At 33.7% G+C, this 26547-nt stretch overlaps 1 protein-coding gene across 1 annotated transcript in view; it reads right to left on the bottom strand.

The window, feature by feature from the left end:
- Positions 1-26547, bottom strand: part of LOC111148283 (adaptor related protein complex 3 beta 1 subunit) — a 278207-nt gene that overhangs the window by 81694 nt on the left and 169966 nt on the right. Inside the window, exons 18-21 of the mRNA XM_022504764.1 lie at positions 21650-21758; positions 18475-18637; positions 10570-10711; positions 1017-1092 (exon numbers count right to left, since the gene is read on the bottom strand). Coding sequence (XP_022360472.1) covers positions 1017-1092; positions 10570-10711; positions 18475-18637; positions 21650-21758 — 490 coding nt within the window. The remainder of the gene's footprint in view (positions 1-1016; positions 1093-10569; positions 10712-18474; positions 18638-21649; positions 21759-26547) is intronic.

Raw genomic sequence — 26547 nt, forward strand, 5'->3', positions numbered from 1 at the left:
TGAAGACAGGCCAGGTAAATAATATAAATAGAATAGTTTTACTTATGACAGATTGAGACGATCTAAAACCATAACTTACCTCTAGTTTGGAAAAATTAAATTGCAAAATGACAGTGGCATTTTATTTACGGCATTTTACTTGTTATTTTTTCTGTGCAAAATCTACTCCCAATAAAGTTAGTTCCATTAACTTTTTCACAATGCAGAAGTACTTAAAAGGAGATGATGAATATACCTTTTGCACACTTGGGTAAGTATATGTATAGGATTCTAAATTCTTATAAGTAGATCTGCTAAGATAAAGATTTTTTGTAGTTAAAATATTGATAACTACAGCCACACTGGCATTCAAAAGCTTTGCATCCATTTCTGTTCCTACCAAAAGTGTGGCAAGTAGAACATAGTAGTGTCCTTTACATTTCTAATTACTTTCCTAATTTCCTACTTCCTTAAGTTAGATGTTTCAATCTCTATAATCAACAATTAACAATGTGAAGTTGTGAGATATGGATAATTATTTACTAAACAAGTATAAATTATTAAAGCAAAAGATCTTAAAATTAATTTCGTGTACTTTTATTTGACCAGTTATCTTTATTCATTTGATAAAAAACTAATAACTTGACTAGATGAAAGAAAAAATACTAACAGAACTAATTTCTAAAACTTTGTCTTTTTCATCTATAAACTTTTCATAATAGAAACAGACATATTTTGAGACATGTAAATAAAGGGAACCATAAAAATAAAAAATACTACTATTGGGGCACCTGGGTGGTTCAGTCGGTTAAGTGTCCAACTCTTGATTTCAGCTCAGGTCATGATCTCAGGGTTGTGAGATCGAACTCCATGTTGGGCTCTGCCCTGGGTACGGAGTCTGCTTAAGATTCTCTCTTTCCCTCAGTTCCTCCCTGCCATTCCCCTCCCCTGTAAGTGTGTGCCTCTTTTTCAAAAAGCACACAAACAAAAAAATTACTATTAAAAAGAGAAGAAAAAATTTAAATTTCAATACTTACAATCATCTAGATCTAGAAGTGAAACATCTTTGGTAAGAGGATTTCTATCTTGCTTTGTTTTTTTTTTTTCTTTCTCCTATAAATAAGAAATATTTAATTTATTGCACATTCTATTAAAAGAAAATCAATGAAGTAGTTCTTAATGTTTCAAAACAAACTTTTTTTCCTCCAAGGGGAAAAAAAAATCAAATTAAGCTTTCTGTATGGTTAGATGGACTGTATTTTTTAATCAAAATTTTTATTTTAACTATAGCATATAGTATTTCTTCTCCACCATGCAAACTGTTATCTTAAAATATTTTGTTTAAAGATTGTAAAGGTCCATCAGTAGAAAATTTAAAGGCAAATAGTTATTTTGTGATCTGACAACTTTTCCCAATATAAAAACTTAAAATGGCTCTTTGGTAGAAAAAGCCTACAAATGCCTTGAAAATAATTTTTAAAGAAGTTAGTTTAAGAAAAAAAATTGCTCAGGGCACCTGGGTGTCTGCCTTCAGCTCAGGTTGTGATCCTGGAGTCCTGGGATGGAGTCCGGTGGTGGGCTCCCTGCTCAGCGGGGGTCTGCTTCTACCTCCCCACTCCACCCCCCAATGACTCCTGCTCTCTCTTTCTCTCCCTCAAATAAATACTTAAAATTAAAAAAAAAGGAAAAAGAAAAAGAAATGCTCAAATAATATAAGTTTAGCTCTGAAATTGTCAAGAGGCTCGTAACAGATTAGCCTGAGATGTAGTTTGTGACAGGCACTGTATTAGGTACTTTATCTTTCAACAGTGGGTTCCACCAGACTTTTTTAGCCAAAGGCATTCATTAAAATCTACAAATGACATTTTCAGGCTCTTGCTGTTAAGGGATGAAAAGTATTCATTTTCTTTCTTTACTGTTTTCCGTTGGGGAGATTAAGTATTTCAAAACATATCTGCACATACTTAGGGTTTACTCTATCTCTATCTATTCAGTTTGGTCAGAGATTCAGAAAAGATGTGACATATATACATAAAGAAAAAAATATATGTATATAACGTATTTTTCTTCTTTTAAAGGACAAATTAAGTACAGTAATGAGTAGTATTATGAACAAAGATGGACACAGATTAGGATGCTAAACAGATGTATTTGGATCAAAGTTACTTATCTTTATAATCTATACTTTTTGTATCAAATCTTCTCAAATTAAAGGCCCAAACTTCACTTTTTGCTAAAATGTTTTTGTTCATTTATTCAATCTTTCATTCATCCAATAGACATGCATAGCATGTATCAGATTCTGTGCTAAGCAAAGGAAGTAATACAGCCAAGGCATAGTTCCCGCCTTCAGGTAACTTATAATCTAATAAAGGAGTTTACAGCTTATCTCTACATATTTTTACAAGTATTTCTGAAATATGCCTCTAACCATAGAAAGGTCTCACTAAAGCAAAAGGTACCTTACTATCATTTAAAGTCAACAGCATGTTAGAGCTCTTATGACAGTGCAAATACATGAATAAGAGTAATACATCAAATTACCTGTTAGGTAACATTTTAAAATGACCTTAAGTTCTGCTAGTTTTTTCCCTTATGCTAAAACTCAAAACAAATTATTTGCAAGTATCATAGAATAACTAAATACTAACAGTAACAAAACACTAATACTGATTTTCTTCATGAGAATAATAATTTCTGCCTCTGAAAACCTCAAATTATCTGGATGGGTTTTCATTTTCACTCATTATTTAGAAACAAAGGAAACAATATTTGCTCCTCTTTCCATACCTAAAATGAAAAACAATTTCTAGGGTTGGGGAAAAAAATAGAAGAAATGTTAGTTTTGAGCTGGAATTTAAAAGTAGCAATAAAGAGAAACAGGTTGAGAATGAAAATGCCATCTCAACTAGAATATCATTCCTGTGAAGAAAGAACATTACAAAAAGAGCTTAACACCATGTGACTTATCAAAATACTATGCTGAGCACAATGGGTATAGCTTCCTATAAGCTACGATGGTGCAGGACTGTTTTTACGGAACTGTAACCTTCCTACCTGAAAAATTAGAAACCTATCAAATCAAGATAAAGTTAAAGCTGGAAACAAGTCTATACCTTATTTTCTACTTCACAGCTAAGAGTGTGTAACAATATCTATTAAATATACATCAGGTCACATACAACACAGGACAGAGCTGCATGTGAAATTGACATAATCTCTTACCAGAATTCTAAAACAGAAGGAAAAAAAGGCTCTCAAAAGGACAGAATTTCATTGACTTTCTGAGAAGAGCAAATAACCAGTGACCGAAATACAACATTAGCAATAGATAACGATCATTTCTACTGAATTGAAAAAGCCTTGCATTCCAAATCAAGGCTATAAAAAGCTTCGTGATGTGTTTGGCATTCTTCTCTTATATTATATTTCATTTTTCATTTTAAAAAATCCATAGTAAGTTAAAAACATTTTCATACTTAAAGGATCTACTATAAAAATAAAAATCTGAATTCTAAACAAAGAAGTTAAGAGCCCTATTCCATCAAACATTTCTCCATTTGCAATTCATCTTGGTAATAGAGACAGAACCTGGGTAAATGCATATAGGACTTGAGGCAGGAGATTTTTCTTGCTCAATGCATAATTCATGTGCTCCGCCTGCAAAGTGTGTAAAATGAGAATTTCACACCGCAGCATGAGCCATGGAGCTGCAGAGAAAAGGCAGATGAAATCATATTTTACTGTGTGAATTTTATTTCTTACCCTCCCAATATTTATACAAAACCATCACTGACAAACCAAACACACTGACAGATCACCCACTGTTTCCATTGTGTTAGTACTTGAGAAGAGATCAGGCAGAAAGATAGACAATTTGTTTTTGTATATTTTTTTAAATAGAGGATTAGGTTTTTAACAGCTGAGTGACTGTATTAGACTTTTATAAGGACAACAGTAACTGATCTTAAAATCTCACTACAAAAATACCTAGTTATCAATTCATCACCCTCAAATCTCCATTTTGTTTCTATGGTATTCGATTATACACCTCAACACATCAACATTTTCAAAATAAAATACAAAGTCACAGGGTTAAGAAACTGATTTCTACTTAATATATTACATTTCAAGTACTAAATAAAAGATCCTGGAAATACTTATTAAGCTCCAAATAATACAAATAAAAACATGTACTAATATATCTGTAAAGATTTTTTTAATGTACTATGCACGTTCATTTCATGCTGATTAAAAAAAGAAGCAAGTAGAAAAAAAGATATGAAACAATAAGCACCAAATACACTTCTAAAGAGGAAACCATTGTAAGGAAGATTGAAATTTAAAATGATAAAGCAGGATAAGTGATATGTAAAGTTTGTCAAACTCATATTGTACTTTGAAATCAACAAAAATTCAAGGCTAATTTCTAGCCTCACAGGGCAAGATATTTGCATGAAATACTTTCAATTAGAATTATCAACCAAGGACAATTTAATGACTCTCTTGCCTTCAAGTCATCTAACAAATCTGATTTTAAAAATCTGAGGCTCACACTTACATTGGGCTTTAAAACAAAAGTATGTTGCCAATAAATTGAGACTTCTTTCTAAGTCAAAAGTAGTCTAAACTGTTAAAAATATCTTCCCTATAATATTACATCTACTTCAATAAGAAAGCTTCTTAATGACATTCACTTTGATTTTAAAGATCTCAACTGAAGTGAAATGGTATTTCTGTTCTGGAGAACTTAAAATATAAGCTAAATTGGGAACGACAGAAATTGAAAGAGGCAAGGTTTTGAACTGTCAGAGTAAAAAACCAATACTCTACAATATGCACAGAAGTTATATAATTGCAAAATACATAAATACTTGTAAAAACACAAGTAAACTTGTTTTGTATTTCTCAAATAGGGCAGAAAACCTATCAGAAAATAGTTTCTTTCACTCTTATCAATTACCTATTTCATAACGCATGCCAATTTTATCTTACCCCCAAAAATCTTTCATGTGGCAGATCTTTTACTAGGCATATCTTAACATTTACTAATGGCTGGACAGACACTAGTCACAGTAACAGTAACTGGTCTATAGAGCATTTAAGAGATTTAATCCCTCCCCAAAATGGACTAGTGAAGTTATATGAAATCCATGTAACCTGTGATAAAGTCTACTGATAGCATCTCAAACACTGCTGTGTATACATATGTAGTACTGTTTTTCTGCACATCTAGTATATATATATATATATATATATATATATATATATATTAATCCTAATTTTGACTCAAATAGGAAATGCTCTTAATATGAAATGTTAAGTGCAAGTATGTTATATGTTTATTCCCATTGACAAATTATGCTTTACACACACTTCATATAATTAAAATGTTGCTAATATTTACAAAGAAAATGCATAGAAGTTATGTACAATAAATTGTAACCATGGTTTAAAATTTCTATCATTTAAAAAAAAGGTTATTTAAATCTTTGGCAGCTGGTGCATAGACACTGAAGATAAAATCAGAACTATTATACCACAGTTAAGGCATGAAGAATAGGCTAACAAGGTGATAGTGGGAATAACTATTATATGTAGGAACACACTAACATACTGTCTAGTTTTAAAAATATCAAAGCCTAGATTCAATTAAAACAACTCAAAGTCTGATAGCTTTTTTAAAAACATTATTTTAAATAAAATTGTGACCATCTGTTCTACACAAAATTTTAACTACAAGTAGAATATAACTTAATTATATCGGTAAAAAATAGGATAAAGTGATATAAATGTGAATCTTTTCCTGATACCATGTGGGCTACATTACTGATTTTCCTTTTCACTCTTCTATGTTAAATAAAATATTTCCCTTTACATTGTGTAAACTATGGGAAAGCACTTAAAATATGGAACTATTAAAAGTAATTTCGTTATAGGTATTATTTGGAGGCAAAAGAACTATTTCATAAGAAGGGTTAGACTTAAAGTATTTTTTCTATCAAATATATTTCAGAAAAGAACACCTACTAATAAAATATGTCTGCCCAACTAAAAAAAGTCACTGAACAAGATAATCTTTCTTTGGTCATTACTGACAATATCTGATCTAAAATGAGGACATCTTCCAATCAATAACACAAACAAACAAAATGCCAGAATGTATGACTGTATATAGTTTCATGTTTTATGGTTATGCTGGGGCATGGTGTTGAATGACACACACCTCAAGAACACAATTCAACAGAGGTTCTCCCTCTTTTGACTGTCTTTACACCATTCACATGGGTAATACCTTCTCATCAGTAACATTTTTTATTCCATGCATTCTCAAATAGGAGAGACCAGATAGACTCCAGTTGCTCCAGTGGGAAAGCATACAGCATGTTAAGAGAACTACAAATATACAGTCCACTGGGATTAGAACACAGGGACCACAAAGGAAATAGAGACCAGAAAGGTAGGTTTGGGCATGCTAGCCTACTGATTTTTTATTGAACTAAGATGATAATGGGGCATAACATTATGGGTAACCTTAACATTAATCTGGCAAGGACTGGGGTTGGGGATCTAAGGATGACCAACGGCAATGGTCTAAGAATTGAGGTAATGGAGAGGTAATCTAGTACGCTGGTAGTAAGAAAAAAAGAAACAGATATGAGAGAATCTTAGAGAATCTCTAAGACTTGGCAACTTCGTGAATATACAGGATAAAGAAAGAGTCAAAGATAATTCTGGGGAGATCCAGGAGAAGAGAAAGAATGCTAGCACCAAATGGCAGAACAATTCTTCTGGCTATATCAGGTTTGAGAAACCAATAGCTCCTAAAAGGTCTAAGATTTCAGTTTGAATTCAGGAAGAAAAGTTGGAGGCATTATAGGGATTTAGAGATGTCTTTACAGAAGTATTTCACATAATATTTTAGCTAAAGCCACAGGAGTGAATGAGTCTCACAACAGGAAAAAATATAGGAAAAAAGACTAAAAATAAATTGATTCACATCGATTAATGTTTTTGATAAAATGTTGTGTATCAAGCACTAACTTGAGGGCCATGTTGACACTTGATGTCAGAGGGGTTAAAAAGTGAAGCAATAAAAAGACTAAAACGTCAAAGAAGTCAGAAGAAAAGGGATGCAAAGAGTTTCAAGTATTACGGGAATAGTTACATAAAATCAAGAAGAATAATAACCAAGAGAAGCTCACTGGATTTGGGGAAATATCATGGCTGACTTTTCAGAGAGCAGTATCTATAGGAAGTGGTAAGAGTGGAAACCAACTTTAAAGGGACTAAGAAATAACTGGGTTAAGTTAATTGTGGACAAAGACTATCTAGAATATTTTTCTAAACTCTCACTCTCACACACTCTCTATTTCTGTGTATTTCCCCCTCCCTGCTCCTCACCCCCCAAATGCTGGCAAAGCACTTGAGTGCCATGGTTGGCAGAGGAGGAAATTAATTAGTGAAGAAAGAGACTGAAGGTGCAAAGGAGGCAGATGATTATCAACAAGTCCAAAAGTAAGTGAGGCTTTTTCTTGGCTAAGTGGGATCGCTTACTTAGAGCTACATTCAAAGGAAAAGGAGGATAGAGATTGTCTATTAGAGAGCAGAGAGAGGCAGAAGACACCCATAGTAGATGGCAGCTCAGTCCTCTGCAGAAAGGAGTCATACCTGGACATGAACTTATAACTTGAGTGGTATAAAAAGAGTCAGAAAACCACAGGAGATATTAAGAGTTGAAAAAGAATTCCAGTTCCTTACTGCACTGGTGTTCTATAATTCTACTACTGGTGGTCTCCCAGGGAATTAACATTCAAGTTAAAAAATGTTAACACTTGCTGTTCTATAGTTATATAGTGCTTTACATTGATCTTTCATATTTGATTTTTTATAATAGCACTTGAAAGCAGTAGAATAAGTATTAGCATTTCTACTTTATAGATGAGGAAACTGAAGCATAAAGATATTATCTTCCAAAAAGTAGAACACTATACCTATCCCATAGGACACCATAAACTGTTTTCAAAGCTATATATTCAAAGTACCTCTGAAGCCTCATTTTCATGCTCAATATCCCCAAAACACACTATCCAAGTGAAAGAAAAAGAAGAGAAACAGTAAAAGTACAGATTTAGTTTGGCTGCAGATTTTAAGGCATATGAATTTTCAGCACTAACATACTGACATGCTAAATTAAGGTAAAGCAGCCACCATCTGCCTTCATTACTCATAATCTAGAACAGAAGCCACAATACTTGTTCTAAGGAGGACTTCGACAGTTAAAGAGTTGCCCGTTATTAGAAAACTGGTATACTTGTAATTGCACGGTTTAGTCCAAATCACTCAGAAAGGAACAGTAAAAAATAGGGTGGCTCCATGGCAGGGAATATTCCAAGTGATAAATTAAAACGAACAATCCTATCTATTATAGATAAGAAAAGGCATTGTAATATGGAGAAAATAAGGCACAAACACAAAACACATGGACATAAAAGTATCAACAATGTGACTAAAATCCAAATCTTTCAAGAGTCTTAGCTTACCACAATACTTTAAAATCTTATACTGATGTCCTATAGAAAAATATTTTCAATTAAGAGACACCGATCATTGAAAGTGTCTGACAAAGAAACAAACTGAACTGCTAACCTAGGATACTTCTGTGGCTTTTTAATGGGGTTCTCAAACCTCTGCTTCTAATACTATGTAGGCACTAAAGTCTACAATTCTACAACTTCTGTAAAACTTCATAAGAATAACGCACTTTAATTTTACCCACTTGACACTGATTTCTTGCTTGCTCCTTTTCTAAAACACTGATTCTTATTCTGGATTGTACTTATTGTCAATTTCTAAAGCTCTTTTATTTTAAATAACATCTTAAATTTTAAAATATAAAAGTAGGAAATGAATAATTTGCTATAAATTATTTAATGTAAGTAGCAAATGAGAGAACATCAAACTCACTATGTGATAAATTTGTATATGAGGTCAGAGTAATAAACATAAAAATCACTAAGATTTTATGTGAATTTTGGAAAATAGAAATCTTAGATTATATACATAAACAGATACAAGTTTTAAATATAAATTCCTGTTTAAAATAGGTATCACTATATACAAGAATATTTGCAATAAGGTAAGACAAAAACTAGCCAATTTTTAAATATGGTATTCTTTTTTTAAAAAAATATGCTTATTCTTTAATAATAAATCTCTGGATGGGGGAAGGCAATTATCTACTTCATGAATTTATTTTTATCCTTGGCTACTCAGATGACTTTTTAAAGAATTTCAAGTTAATAGAAAATACAAATGAAAAAGATAATAGGTTAAAAAACTGAATTCACTAAAAGGCAAAGTTTGACCACATTTTCAACACATGGGATAAACAGTTTATTTATAAAAAAACTACTGCGTTTAAAGTCCAGGACCCATTTATAGGAAAGGGGTAACAATTAAAGATCAGAAAAATATGCAATAGGTCTCAACTTTATATTAATAACCACATTTTTTCAACTTATACTTTTATTTTTTGCTGCTAGGCAGACAAGTTTCAGTGTTACAAATATGATATCAGAAAGCATTATCATTCTATTGCATAAGTGATTCTTGCATTTGTTTTTAAATAGATGGCTATTTAATTTTTATTAACTAGTTAAATATCTATATCCTTTAATTAAACCTTTAAAAATATTATATTACCCAAACACCTATTTTTATTTTCATTTAAAAAAATTTTTTCAAACACCTATTTTTAAAAAGCATTATTTGTCTCAGTTTGTTATAATGTACATACATTTATATTACTTAGCTCAATATTATTTGTGACTTCCTTTTACAAAATTCCCCTTTTGCAAAAGCCTCCATTGTCGCATGCTAGCTCACAACAAAAAGGGCTGTAACTGATATTGACCTCTGTAATTTCAGTGGCAAAAGATGAGGTTAAAAGAAGTTTCTGGGATGTCAGTTGAGCGACTGACTCTTGGTTTTGGATCCCAACATGATATTGGGGCTGTGGGATCTAGCCCTGTTAGGCTCTGCACTCAGCGCTGACTCTGCTTGGGATTCTTTTCTCCCTCTGCCCCTCCCTGCCACGCTCTTGCTCTTCCTCTTTCAATAAATAAATCAATCTTAAAAAAAGTTTCTAATGTCTCTGTAGGATTGAGGTAAACAGGAACCAATTATCTAATAAAACAACAAAGAGATGAATAAAGATAGTTTTTATTTTAGTTATCAGTGACAATGTTGAATTCTCAATTTCTTGATTTTCAGCAAAATACTAATTTTCTTTTTTTTTTTTTTTTTTTTTTTTTTAAGATTTCATTTACTTATTTGAGAGACAAAGAGAGCACGAGCTAGGGTTGGGGGGACAGGTAGAGGGAGCACAAGAAGCAGACTCTCCATCAAGCAGGAAGACACAGGGCTTGATCCCAGGACCCCGGAATCATGACCTGAGCCAAAGGCAGATGCTTAACCAAATGAGCCACTCAGGCAGCCCCAAAACAATGATTTTCAAAAGTACTTATTCTTTTGGATAAAGGCTATGAAAATACTTCCTTTCAATGACAGCAATGTGCAATCTCTTACCTTAGCGACTTTTCTTGATTCAGACTCACTTTCAGATTCGGATTCAGAACCTGGAGAACTTTCTTCTTCTGAACCAGAATCAGCACTAGAAGAATCTGAAGTTTTAGATTTTTCATTTTCCTTCTCCCCATCTTCAGAATCACTGTAAGTAATAGATTTAAAAATACCAACTTTAAATCCTTTATATATGGCAAATTGGTGCTGTATGTCCATTTTGTCTATAAATCAGAATCTTTACTAGAAAATAATATTTCACTGAGTACCCACTTATTTTAGTATGTAAAAGACAATAAAAATGGTTTTAAGATTCCAGAACATATTAATAAAAAAAAATAAGGGTAGTATTATCTATACCAGATATATCAGAACCTGTTAAAAATCACTTATACTACCACATCACACATACTTCAAATGCAAAAGGTTATAAAATGATCCTAAATGATATAAGCAGAAAATAATTAATAATAACACGTTCGATTTACCAGGAATATATATTAGATGCTAATAGTAACAACTTCAAAGATACGTAAGGCTGATTTTAAAATGCTGTCCCAAGGGGCACCTGGGTGGCTCAGTGGGTTAAAGCCTCTGCCTTCGGCTCAGGTCATGATCCCAGAGTCGTGGGATTGAGCCCCACATCGGGCTCTCTGCTTGGCAGGGAGCCTGCTTCCTCCTCTCTCTCTCTCTTCCTGCCTCTCTGCCTACTTGTGATCTCTGTCTGTCAAATAAATAAATAAAATCTTTTAAAAAATAAATAAATAAAATGCTGTCTCAAAATACTAAATGTTCATTCATAAATTTAAATATTTATACATCTATTTTTGCTAAAATAGACTTGCACTCTATAGATTGTTTTGTCCAAGAAAATTATTTACATGTGTTCTGAAATGTGACCTGTAAACGTATTAATGAGAAAATGTTAACTAGATCAAAAGATATTTCTTTTTTTTTTTTTTAAAGATTTTATTTATTTATTTGACAGAGAACGCAAGTAGGCAGAGAGGCAGGCAGAGAGAGAGAGAGAGAGAGAGAGAAGCAGGCTCTGCACTGAGCAGAGAGCCCGATGTGGGGCTCGATCCCAGGACCCTGGGATCACGACCTGAGCTGAAGGCAGAGGCTTTAACCCACTGAGCCACCCAAGCACCCCAAAAGATATTTCTTGTAATGCAAAGTCTTACTAACAACATATGATCATCAAATATAAACTTCTAAAATTACCAAATGATTGAGAAGTCCAAGATGGCAGAGGAGTAGGAGACCTTAGTTTTGTCTGATCCCAGGAATTCAGCTAGATAGCTATTAAATCATTGTGAACACCTGCCAACTTAACCAGAGATCTAAGAAAAGAATAGCTGCAACTTTACAAAAACAGAAAAGCAACACTTTCTGCAAGAATTACAAGAGGGAAAAACTCCCTTCAAAAAAGAGAACAAAAGGCAGTAATGACTGCCAGGGACCTAGTCAGTATGGATATAAGATGTCTGAACTAGAGTTCGGAATAATGATTATAAAGATACTAGTTGGGCTTGGAAAAAGCATACAAGAAACTAGAGAATCCCTTTCTGGAGAAATAAAAGAACTAAAATCTAATCAAGTCAAAATAAAAAAGACTATTAATGAGATGCAATAAAAAATGGAGGCTGAAACTGCTAAAATGAAACAGAAGAGAGAATTAGTGATATAGAAGACAAAATAACGGAGAATAAAGAAGCTATGAAAAAGAGAACTAGTGGATCACCTGGAGATTCCTAGAGATAAGTGATATCACAAAGTGAAGTAATACTAGAATAACTGGGATCACAGAAGAAGAGGAAAGAGAGGGGAAGAAGGTATACTGGAACAAATTATAGTGGAGAACTTCCCTAATCTGGGAAAGGAAAGGGGCATTCAAGTCCAGGAGGCAGAGAACCCCCCTTAAAATCAATAAAAATAGGTTCACACCCTGACATATAATAGTGAAACTTATAAATCTCAGAGAGACAGAGAGAAAATCCTGAAAGCAGCTGGGGACAAGAGGTCTATAACCTAAAAGGCTAGAAACATTAATTGGCAGCAGACCTACCCACAGAGACCTGGCAGGCCAGAAAGGACTGACATGATATATTCAGCTTGCTAATGAGAAAAACATGCAACCAAGAATACTTCATCCAGCCAGGACCTCACTGAAAATAAAAGAAGTGATAAAAATCTTGCCAAATAGAAATTAAAAGAATTTGTGATCACCAAACCAGCCCTACAAGAAATTAAAAGGGATCCTTTAAGCAAAGAGAGAGCCCAAAAGTAACAAAGACCAGAAAGGAACAGAGACAATATACAGTAACAGTCACCTTACAGGCAATACAGTGGCACTAAACTAATATCTTTCAATAGTTACCCCGAATGAAAATGGGCTAAATGCCCCAATCAAAAGACACAGGGTATCAGGTTAGATAAAAAAGCAAGACCAATCGATATGCTATCTGCAAGAGACTCATTTTAGACCCAAAGACACCTCCAGATTTAAAGTGAGGAGGAAGAAAACCATGTATCATGCTAATGGACATTAAAAGAAAGCTGGGGTGGAAATCCTTATATCAGACAAATTAGATTTTATTTTATTTTTTCTTTTAAATTTTTTATTTAATTGACAAAGAAGTAGTGACTGAAAGATTTCAAAGTAGGCACCAGGCTTGTGAGTCTGCTGGAGTGAACCTCCATTACGAACTGCACTTCAGTCCTTTTTTTTTTTTTAATTATTTTTATTAACATCTAATACATTAGGCAAATTAGATTTTAAGCTAAAGACTGTAATAAGACATAAGAACACTATATCATAATTAAAGGATCTATCCAACAAGAGGATCTAACTATTGTAAATATCTATGCCCCCAACATGGGAACAGTCAATTATATACACTGATTCATAACAAACTTAAACACGTCGATAATAATACAATCGTAGTAGGGGATTTTAACACCCCACTCACTGCAACGGACAGATCATCTAAGGAGAAGATCAACAAGGAAACAAGGGCTTTGAATAACACAAAGCCCTTGGATCATATGGACTTCTCACATATATTCAGAGCATTCCATCCTAAAGCAAAAGAATACACATTCTTCTTGAGTGCACATGGAATGCTCTCCAGAACAGATCACATACTGGGTCACAAATCAGGTCTCCACTGGTACCAGAAAACTGGAATCATTCCTTGCATATTTTCAGACAATGCTTTAAAACTGGAACTCAATCACAAGAGGAAATTTGGCAAGAATTCAAATACAAGGAAGCTAAAGAGTATCCTGGATACTCTTTGAATGAATGGGTCAATCAGGAAATTAAAGAAGAATTTTAAAAATTCATGGAAACAAATGAAAATGAAAACACACTGTTCAGAACCTTTGGGATGCAGCAAAGGCAGATCTAAGAGGAAGTATATAGCAATACAAGCCTTTCTCAAGAAAAAAGAAAGGTCTCAAAGATACAACCTAAGCTTACAGCTCAAGGAGCTGGAGAAAGAACAGCAAATAAAGCCTAAACTCAACGGGAGAAGAGAATTAAAAAAGATTAAAGCAGAAATAAATGAAATAGAAACCAAAAGAACAGTAGAACAGATCAACAAAACTAGGAGTTGGTTCTCTGAAAGAATTAATAAGATTGATAAAACCCTGGACAGACTTATCCAAAAGAAAGGAGAAAGGACCCAAATAAATAAAATCATGAATAAGAGGAGAGATCACAACCAACACTGAAGAAATACAAACAATTATAAGAACATATTATGAGCAACTATATGCCAACAAATTAGGTAATCTGGAAGAAACAGTGCATGCCTAAAGATGTATACACAACCACAACGGAACCAGGAAGAAACAGAACACCTGAACAGACCCATAACCAGTAAGGAAATCGAAGCAGTAATCAGAAATCTCCCAACAAATCAGAGTTCAGGGCCAGATGGCTTCCCAAAGGAATTCTCCCTAACTCTATAGTAACTAATCTTCAACAAAGCGGGAAAGAATATCCAGTGGAAATAAGACAGTCTCTTCAACAAATGGCATTGGGAAAATTGGACAGCCACATGAAGAAGAATTAAACTAGACCATTTCCATATACCACACACAAAACAAACTCAAAATGGAGACAGGAATCCATTAAAATCCTAGAGGAGAGCACAGGCAGGAACCTCTGTGACTTCAGTCATAGCAACTTCTTGCTAGACATATTTCCAAAGGCAAGGGAAACAAAGGCAAAAATGAACTACTGATTCATCAAGATAGAAAGCTTTTGCACAAAACCAGAAGACAACAGACAAAATGGGAGAAGATATTTGCAAATGACATATCAGATAAACTGCTAGTATCCAAAATCTAAAAAAACTTACAAACTCAACACTCAAAGAACAAATAAAGAAATGGGCTGAAAACATGAAAAGACATTTCTTCAAAGAAGACATACAAATGGCCAATAGACACATGAAAAAATGCTCAATATCACTGGGCATTAGAGAAATACAAATGAAAATCTCAATGAGATACCACCTCACACTAGTCAGAATGGCTAAAACTAACAAGTCAGGAAATAACAAACAGTGAGGATGCAGAGAAAGGGGAACCTTCCTACAATGTTGGTGGGAATGCAAGCCACTCTGGAAAAGAATATGGAGAGTCCTCAAAAAGTTGAAAATAGAGTTACTCTATGACCCAGCCACTGCATTACTGGGTATTCAGCCCAAAGATACAAATGTAGTGTGTGTATGTATATATGTGTGTGTGTATCTGTACATATATATATACACACACACAATATGTATATGTATAATGGAATACTACTCAGCCATTAAAAAAAATGAAATCTTGTCATTTACAACCTCATGGATAGAACTAGAGGGTATCATATGAAGTGAAGTAAGTCAATCAGAGAAAGAAAATTATATGATTTCAGTCATATGTGGAATTTAAGAAACAAAACAGTGGATCAGGAGGAAGAGAGAGAAAAATAAAACAAGATGAAATCAGAGAGGGAGACAAACCATAACAGACTCTTAATCATAGAAAACAAACTGAGGGTTGTTGGAGGGGAGTGGGTAGAGAGATGGGGTATCTGGGTGATGGACATTAAGGAGGGTATGTGATGTAATGAGCACTGGGTATTATGTAAGACTGATGAATCACTGAATTCTACCTCTGAACCTAATAACACACTATATGCTAATTGAATTTAAATTAAAATTTAATTTAATTAATTTAATTTAAATTAAAATTATTTAAAAAATAAAAATATTGGAGAAAAAAATAAACCAAGAAAACTGAAAAAAATAAAAAGAAAAAAAACAAATGATCAAACCTAAATGCTGATGCTACTCACTCATCTGTTCATTCACTCATTCATTTTAAAAATATTAAGTGACCACTCACCATGTGTTGGCAGTATGTTAGTGCTAGGATAACAATGTTTAATAAGATACAGATGATCTCTGTGTCTCCCTTACAGAGTACACCACACTGGGGAATACAGAGAAGATGGCGATGACAAAAAAAGTATGGTAAGTAATAAGTAATAAAGCATAATGTCATGAGAGATCATCTAAACAAAGTGAACCAAAATAGGGAATGCTTCCTAGAGGAAGAAACACGTAAGCTGAGAAATAGGAATAACGCAGGGAGTAAGCATAGTCTTGGGTAGGGAGGTAGTTCTCCGTGGGGAAAGAATAACATCTGAGGTAGCCCAAAGGTCTCTTCTCAAAGAGAAATATATTATGGTCTTCTACATTTTCTCAAAACTGAAGGTCTAATTCTCTTTCCGTGTGTGTACTTAAAAAAAAAAACCCTCCGCCAGGCAGTTTTAGAAACTTCATACCAATTAACTAATTTAGATATTTCAACATATTCTTAGTGGGTGTATTATTCTATAATACTCAGGAAACTTAAGTAACTTGCTCAAGGACACATTGCCTGGAGCGGGAGAACTGGAACTTGAACTCAGTTTGTCTTATTCTAAAGACCATGTTTCCCCTACTACAGCATGTAGCTTCCTTCAAATGAAAATACTTTGGAGTGTAAAACTCAAATTTAATCATAGTTAGGACTACTAAGGGTGGTTTTAAAGAAACTTAAAGCTCTTTAGCTTTAAAAAATTACCACTCAGGAGCACCTGGCTGGCTCAGTGGGAAGAGCATGCGACTCTTGATCTCAGGGTTGTACGTTCAAGCTTCACGTTGGGTGTAGTGATTACTTAAAAATAAAAGCTTTTAATAAAACTTATCATAAAGCTACACTAGCAAAGTTCAAAAACAATTCTAAGAGACAGGCAGAAAAACATGGTGAGAGAGAGTGGAGAGACAAGGGAAGAATCGATATTTCCTTGAATTGATTTTTGTGGAGGAAATACAATTGCTGTTTATTAAAATTGAAGTCATGGTAACATCTCAGAGCACATGTAATTATATTCAATGACTAAAAAATATGTTGTTTTTTTCCCCGTAGCAAAAAATAGCAATTTATTATCTCCAATTCAATGGTTAAAACATGTACTTAAAAATGCAAGGTTTTCAATGTATTCAAGATTCCTGCTGGTATAATGAACAATTCTTTTAAATTAAAACATAGGTAAAAAGAAAACTCCATTTCTGAAGGAAAAAACACACAATGAAAGTAATATAAATACACGATTAAAAATTTCTAGCATATTGACTTTTGCTATTTGGAAAATACTGAGTGCACTGAACAAAATTTTCCCTTCCTGGAAATAAGATACTTCTTATAAACTACGGAATCATAGATATTCTGATATTAATCCAGAAGTACAAAATTTATCTCAAAGGAAAGGATATTACAAACCAAGTAAATCCTTTGCTGCAACAAGTGAATGATTCTGCATACATTTAACTTACAGCTTTTAAGATAAAATTTTAAAGGTAAAAGTGTTATTTTGTTACGCAGCACTCAATTTTGATGGGTAATTACTGTTTACCTTACTACTTAGAGTTTCAGATGTTAATCTAATGAAAAGAATTTACTGGTAACTAGCTTTTTAACTTTGCAATGATGAAAAGCCTGTATTAATTTAACCTACAGATTTCATTTGTTCTGAACAGGAAAAACAATATAAATCACTTTTAAAATCATTAAATCCTGACTTAAATTAATAAAGTCATAATTAGGGCATTATGCTGTGTTTGTTATGGAAGTGGCAGGGCGAGCTGCTTTAATTACTGTCTGTAATAAAAGGAGCAGAGAGCGTACTGCACCCCAATCAGTGCTGTCAGCCACGACTGAGCTGGGCTGCAAGCTCATCAAGTGAGCGGGCAGCAGGCTCCCAGGGAAAGGGCCATCATGCCTGCAGAGGCCACTTACTGTCAGCAATGGGGAAAACAGACTCATACAATCCAAGGTATTAGCCCCAATTACTCAAAATTTTAATGACACTTTAATACACGATAATGTTGATAATGGGAGATCTTAAAAAGCGCTAACACTTAAATATCTTATGACCGTCTTCCTTCACAGCCCTTGACTCTAATATTTGGATCATAATCTTTTTACTATAACATTATTTAGAAAAATCAATTGTCTTAGTTACATAATGGCAAAGTGTTGAAGGATTTAATTTTAGTCCTCAGCAAAATTGCTACAGAAGGTAATTAAGTGTTTCATACCTACTTCTTGATCACTTAACTCAGCCTTCCAAGGTTATACCAATTTTCAAAATGCAACCCCAAGATTTGTTCAAGTTCAAAATGAAAACTAAGTATAATAAGAAGTAGAATAATGTGAACTACTATTCTAATTAATTTTACAAGATTCAGTGTCTGGGAAAAAATACACTTCTTTTCTCATTCACTTTATGTATTGAAGGGAAATGGTGTCCTGGGGGAAAATTTTGCCACAGAATATTTTTTGAAGAAAATTCTGACAAAATATTACCTTTTCCCTTTGCTTTTGGAGTTCCTCTTGGCTGTTCTTTTGTCTCCTACTTCTGATGCACTTTCACTGTCACTCCTATGCTCACTGGAGGAGTCCTCACTGCTGTCATCACTACTTCCTCCCTCCTCGTCTTGTTCTCCATTTGCACTTTCAGATTCACTCTCTGAAAAAATAAAACCAAATGCCCCTTGATTTATAGCTATTTAACTAGACATAAGGACCCAAGTAACTGTCAATATTCATAAGAAATGAAACCGATGTTGAATTTTAGTTTACTGGACCCCACTTGTACAACACTCCATTTCCATACTCCTGTCATTCAGTCCCCCCACCTCCACATTCCTGCAGCAGTGTGAGTGAGTGTGGGGAACGCCAAAGGATAGAGAACATACTTGACAGTGAGTAGGGTAGAGCAAAGATGAACCAAGTAAACCAAATTTGAGAGAATCTTGCTTTTCAAATCCTTAAGTATCTAGTTATAGCAGTAACTTCCTTCTTTTAAAGGAATGATGTAAGGATGAAGAAATAATTTTTAATTCTTCTGATAGTGAGAAATTTTATTGAGAGAAGGCAAGAGCTGAATCTTATTAGGTATAAATTTTGAGATGGGAATGAGCCATTTGAATCATCTGTAAAAATTTCTCAATTCAAAAGCAAAAAGCAAAATTACTAATTAAAAAGTAATTACTTATTTTAGCTAGTGTAGGAGTTTTCCACAGGTCAAAGAGATCATAAAATTATCCTATGAAGCTATACATTTAAATGTTTTATGTATAACTTAAGGCATACTAGGACTCTTCCCAGAAGTGATACATATAATTCATGTGTATTTTTTTTTTTTTTTTTAATTTGACAGAGAGATCACAAGCAGGCAGAGAGGCAGGCAGAGAGAGAGGAGGAAGCAGGCTCCCTGCTGAGCAGAGAGCCCGACGCGGGGCTCGATCCCAGGACTCCAAGATCATGACCCGAGCCGAAGGCAGCGGCTTAACCCACTGAGCCACCCAGGCGCCCCTAATTCATGTGTATTTTAAATATGAAGCATAATTTTTTACTATATGAAATGATTATAGGTGCAAAGCACTAGCCTAAATAAGAGGACAAACTGTTGCCCTCATCTATTATCTATCTGATGAAGTGCTCTTAGCTAGGAACATCTAACAGGTAAACAGTATCTACTTTATGAGGATTTATTTATGTATCACACAGTGAAAAGCTAGGATTACCTAGCTGTTGTAAAGATTAAAGGATTTGAAACATGTAAAGGTGATGAGGACACAACACTGCCTGCCACATTAGGTAAGGCATTCATAACTATCAGTTTCTACAAAGGGAAAGATTTACCTTACCCAAATTTTATAAAACTGTTGAGTAGGATATTTTAAATTTGCTATGATATGAAAGTTAGGCACATGTGTGTATATACATATATTCAGATAAGTGACTTATCCCATAAATAAGGAAAAAAAATTATAGCACCTAAGTTACTCTCTCATGTTAATTACATGGGAATTCAACAAAAGTCTTGGTCCAGCTCACTTCAGGACCCACTACTTAAAATTTTCAAGTTAGTAAAATCCCTCCTCCCAAACTTTTTTTTTTAATTTAAGTGAATAAATTTTTATTCAGTATTAATTTTATGTCAAAGTTAGTAAAATCCTTAAGGAAATTTGTTTATCTTCTAGAAGACTTACTGACTGGGAAAATAATCTCATAATTTCTAATGAAAAAGTTACCCTTTCCTCCAGTAGCTAGAGTGGAACTCCTGCCACATGCTCAGATTAACCCATGAGAAGTCTTAATAGAATATTTCAAATATGTATTTTAAAATGTTAGCCTATGAACAGGCATGAGCTTATGAATAAAGGTGATATAGACAAATATCCATATGGTATGCTTTTAACTATACAACAGATCTTTCTTAATGATCTACCTCATTCCTGAAATCTGTTTTTTAGAATTAACACTCTACACCGAAGTATATTCTCCATTTTCAACTTATCATTTCAGAACATGATGCATCACAAAATAATTTATCAGATATAGGAAACAAAGACTTTGATAGGAGAAACTGAGGAAAAAGTGAATGTATTACCTTAGAGGGTAATGCATGAGCAAGTAATAGTGCAGAGCTCTAGTTTCTCCAAGGAAAAAAGGTTATAGAAGAAAAAGGTGTCATTTGATCTTGGGTCAGATAGGTTTCTTAGGTTAACTGTTAAAAGAGTGTTGGAAAATAACTCCAATATATTTTTCATTATGCAAATTGTTCACAGAATTTTAGTACTAGAGGGCTTTAAAAGCATCTAACTTTACCTCTTCATTTAACAGAGACAGAGAAAATAAGTACCTTATTCAGTTGGCATAGCTAAAATGCAGCACTTCTAAATCCTTCCTATTTAGCATTCTTTTCATTGTATACAGTTGTCCTAATTGTTTCAGCTCTTTGATTCTTTATAATACAGAAGTGATTTATTAATTTTAGCTTTAGTCTATACAGGTTCAATTAAAGGTAGAAATATCTCTGTCAAATAAATAAATAAAATCTTTTTTAAAAAGGGGGGGGCGCCTGGGGGGCTCAGTGGGTTAAAGCCTCTGCCTTCGGCTTGGGTCATGATCTCGGTGTCCTGGGATCGAGCCCCACTTCGGGCTCTCTGCTCAGCAGGGAGCCTGCTTTCCTCCACTCTCTCTGCCTGCCTCTCTGCCTGCTTGTAATCTCTGTCAAATAAATAAATAAAATCTTTAAAAAAAATAAAAATAAAAAATAAAGGTAGAAATAAAAGTATAAAATGGATAAAGATCAGATTGCTCAATGGTTAAAATAAATGTTACATTTTTACAGAACAGAGTTGCTTTTAAAGTTCCCACTAAAGGCTTATCAAATATAAAATCATGTTTTTCAATATGCTATGAATATAACGGGCAGGGTGGGTTAGAATTCAGAAAAGCCTTTTTCTGTTTCAACTCTTACTTTCCTAGCTAGGTGCTCAAGAAGCAAAGTCAAATGAGAAAGGATTAGAAATTACTTTGAAAACTATACAATGATATGTAAATGAAAGGCATTATCATAAGAGTATAAACCCACTTGGTGAATATTATATACTAGGCCTTATTGTTTTGTTAGAAGTATAGCATATAAACTGTAGTGAACAAAGTTTTTTCAATGAATTATAAACCCCACCACTGTCACTGCTACTATCAGAAGAGTCGTCTTCCTCCTCAGATTCAGAATAAAATTTCTTAGCAGGATTCTCTTTCTTTGTTTTTCCAGCTGGAGTCCATTCTTTTGCCTGTTTAAAAAAAAAAAGGAAACTGTAAATTCAAATGAATTCTCATTAAGGGGTTCAGTCTTCTGGCAAACAATCATTCAGAATACAATGTGAATCCAAAAGAAAGTTGCAGGTCTCAAACGAGAAGGCAACTGTTAGAAGACCTGGCATTAAGGCTGATTCCCCTTTACTCCTAGGTAGAAGAAGTCAAATTTCATTCAGCACATTCTGTTAAATCAACACCCTTATTTTACATATAGTTTTAAACACTTTTGAATTTGCTGGTCCGCAGGAGATTTGAACTAAATATGCTATAGAGGAGGTGAAGGCAGTTAGAGGCAGACACAGTAACAGCAACAAGAAATTCAAGATCATAGCTAAATACGGAGGTTAAAAAAGAAAACAAAAAACAAAACAAACAAAAAACAACCCTGAATAAAGTGCAGGCAATCAACCCTAACCATCTCAAGGGTCCAAACCCTGGGTAAGCTTTAACTTCTCTCTCTCCTTCATATTTTAAACATCTAATCCCCCCCAAAAAAGGTTTAGCCACATCAGTCCTTTACCATCAGGGCCATCTCGTTCAGAATTCTGCAACTGCTTATTTTGCTTCTATTCATAACCCCCATACCCCAAGTCCAAGTTTGCTCCACACAGCAGCTAAATGACTGAATTAAAACTGAAGTCTGATCAAGGCTCTCTTGGGTTTGAAAGCTTGCCACAGCTCCCCATTTCACTCAGAAAAAGCCAGTCCTTAGAATAAGCTACTCACCCTACTGGACCAGACCTTCCCTGCCTTTCAGACCTCTTGCTGCTGCTCTCCCTCTGGCCCACTCTGCACAAGTGCCTCTTAACTGTTCCTTTACAAACTTCAGGCATGCTCCCCTGAAGGGCCTTTCCCCTACCTGACTGCCCTTCCAATGCTCTCCCCTAGGTAACTACATGGCTCATTCCCTCACTTCGTTCAAGTCTCTGAACAAAAGTCACCTCAGAGAGACTCTATTTAAAATTCCAACCTCCCATATCTGGCACTTATAATCTTACTTTGCTCTCTTCTTCTTCTTCTTGGTTTTTTCTTTTTTTTTTTTTTGGTCATCACAGCACTTAGTACTTCCTACATACAATACAATTTACATATTTATTTTTATTGCCAGTCTATCCCTGCTACAACATCAGCTTCCACCCAGCAGGGATATTTGAATACTTTGTACACAGATATATCTCAAAAGTGTCTGGCACAAAAATGATTAGTTGTGTGAATAGCTCCTTAAAGACTCTAATATACTGCATTAAAGTAAAATACATTATTTTCATAATTGTGACTTTAATTAACCCAGAAAAAATTAAATCATCTTACATATACTCTCTGTTAAAGGGTAGGGAAACCAGTATTTTTTAAGAGGTCAAAAATGGTTAAGACTCATTTATTTATCAAACTTTCAATTGAATTTCTACTATGTGCCTGTCTGCTAGAGTATATGACAGAGGTTTAAGAACGGTTCTCAACGGTGGACACACATTAGAATCATCTGAGAATATTTCCTAAAATATTAACACAAAGAAAAAATATACTAAAAAGCTGACACCTGAGATTTACCTCCTAAGATTCTGATTTAAATGGTTTGCTGCAAGTCTCACATAGGTTTCCATGTGATTATAATATGCAGCTAGGGTTGTAAAACCCTGATCTAGAGGGCCTTCAGGCTTAAAGTATGTTGCTTAAAAAGATAAGCTTCAATAACTTGGAAATTACTAAATGAACAATAATAGAAAAATGAGTAAAAATTCCTTGAATATATTTGAATAAGATACATAAGGTCAGCAGTACTATTTTCTTTTTATGTAAAATGCTCTGTCTTCCAAATATGAATAAAGTACTATTCTATAAACAAAGTTCTCCTATATTTAGTAAACATAGCAATTCATATTTTTTCTTAAATCCTTAAACATATTTTTCTGAAGCCTGGTAAAAAGTGTGCCAGATCAATGTTTGGGGGAAAAAATTAATTAATTAGATGGCTTTCAGGGTAAGACCAAATCAATAAATAAGGATAATTACGCTTCCATGCTTAAAGGGGCAAATTATCTTGATATGACTGAGTTTTAGGTTTTAAACAATAAAAACAATTTTAACTTTTTTATGGTCCTTTATGATTATGATAGGTCTATCATTTCTAAGCAAAAGAAGTAAAAGAGGAAGAGAATAGTGAAGGACTAATTTGAAAGGTCCTTGGAGGAATAAAATATCAAAAGTAGATGTGTTTTATAAAGCAAAATACATTTCATGTACAAAAGACAGTCTTCCTCTAAGAGGGCAGGATTTTCTAGACCTAGGCAAAAAAAATTCTAAAGGATTTTCAAAACTTACTGGTATAATATAAATATATGTTACATCCAATATCCTGGAAATGGTAGTGTGCAATCCTAAGTGACTTCTACTGTCAATCTAACCACGTTCCCTATCAGATAACCTAAACCTAGGCATTTTCCTTAACTAAGGTTATATTTCATAATAATGAGATGCGACCCTGGTAAGATCACTTTATGGTAAAACTGGGATAACACAGTGTATTACGTGCATGAAATATATTGATGTGATTTTGTAGGATGGGTGGTAGAGTGAAAGGCAGGAAAGACTATAAGGAACACTACTTTCTGCACTATTGCAGCTGCATTTGATATTAAAATGATGTATTTTTTAAAATTAATTATATCACTTACAGTATAATTTTAAGCCAAAATATCTAGAGACCAGTAGATTAAAAATGTTTTTGTATAGTATCAATGGATAGTGACAGTTTTCTTTAACCCATTCCATCAGTTTTAATTATTCTCCATAATAAGTCACCAATTATTAATTTTTAGAATGCAGTCAGCAAAATGAAAAAGAAATCAATATGTCTCTGTTGAACTGGATAGGTGAAATGAACATAAGAAAATAGGTTATTTAAGTATTGTCCCTATAAGGTAGTTATGCTTAGAAGAGGACAAGACAATGGAAGAAGCCAGTCAACCAACCAATCCATCAGCCAATACAAGGATACTGCTGAAACCAAATTAAATTGCATAGCATTGCTATCAATTTCTGGGAGGATAAACTATTTTTATTTTTATTTTGGCGGAATGGGGCAGCAAGGAGGAAGGATAGGGGAGAAGTGGGGGGAGGATAAAAGGATGTTTGTATGTGTGCCAAACCACTATATACCCAATAATGGAAAAGGAAAGGACCATAAAAACAATGAGCAGGCATAATAAGAAATTAGGAGAAAGATTAAATCTATGGAAAGAATCATATCAAAGAACATTTCTTTATATGCTAGCATCCAAAACAAAGTTGCACAAATAAGCCAATCTTTGAATGAAGAGTACTTAAGGGTATGTAGATCTGAGTGAAAATCAACAAATGTAGTGTCAAGGAGGAATGGATATACAATTAGTTTTATTAAATTTTACATTTCTTTAAATCACCTCTAAATAGAGAGAATTTGTCACAACATAAAAATGACAGTGCTAAGTACTAAGAATAGCACACATCCGCAAACAAGCTCAAGCTTCCTCTCCTCATGTTATATAATAAAATTCATTTAACAGCACAAACAAGGGACTCTGAACTGGGTTGGAATCCCAGTTCCATCACTTACTAGCTTACTAACTAACTTGCCCAAAGAGGTTGGACAACTTAAGTTCTCTGAACCCTGTTGCCTCATCTGTAAAATGGGAATAAAATAACCATCATTTATAATTACTATGAGATTTAAACAAGATAGTGTATGTAAAACATTATCAAAGTACACTACTACCAGGGTTTGCTAAATGGAGGCAATAAGAGTTATTATTGTTCCTGGCCATGCTTCAAAGCCAGGATAAATTTGAATAGTTAAGAGAAACACATTTCTCAAAGGACCAAATTACATGGCTGGGCCCATTATAGAAACTCTTCTATTTTAAGTAATAAAGATTCCCTTCCATTTTATACAGAAAATTTAATAGGCAAGGAGGTTAACTGACTTTCCCAGAGGAATTAGTGGCAAAGAACTCTGGTTATCTGAATCCTGGTTCAATACATCTTTTCTATTAGAAAATCACCCAAAATGTAATACCTAATTGTTCTTTTTTTATTAATTCTACTTTAAAAAGTTTTGGATATATTTACATAGTCAATTGCTAAAGACAATAAAAAGACCCTTCTCTTTACTTTTCTTGTTCATAGAAGAGAGAAAATTATTAGAAAATAACATTAATTCCTTTATTTTGGTAGCCAGCAATTTTTTTTTAAAGAGCTAGGAAAAGAGTATTTATTTAGAGAGGTTTTTGTTTTTTTTTAATGTGAAAGCAACATATTATTCATTTTAGTTATGACCTTGTCTAAGGACATTTTTCGTACATAATGCAACCTATTTATGTTTAGACTTCACTTAAAAGATGTTCATCAGAAAATTCAGAAGAACACTTTGTATGGTGTTTCTGGAAGAGAACACCAAAAATCATTTAGAAAAATATTGACAGGAAGCTTACGAATCTCTAAACAAACTAGAAAAAGCACAATCCAATGATACTAAATACCTTAGAAATTGAACCTACACGGCTAAAAATGCAATACCAAAAATGTGGGTGGCACTGATGAGGAGAATTCAATTCTCTATTTCCTCGAAGAAAAGGAACAGTACATGTACAATGACACAGGAATACTACAATATTCAGTTCCCATAACAGCAAGATATATCTAACACATTACATTTAGAAATACCAGAACAATTTTCAATTTCAACCCCCCAAAAAAGCTTTTATATAAAACAATAGTTATTCTAGA

This window comes from Enhydra lutris, unplaced genomic scaffold, assembly GCF_002288905.1.
Source record: "Enhydra lutris kenyoni isolate GAN:26980312 unplaced genomic scaffold, ASM228890v2 scaffoldscaffold19, whole genome shotgun sequence".
Taxonomy (NCBI): Eukaryota; Metazoa; Chordata; class Mammalia; order Carnivora; family Mustelidae; genus Enhydra; species Enhydra lutris.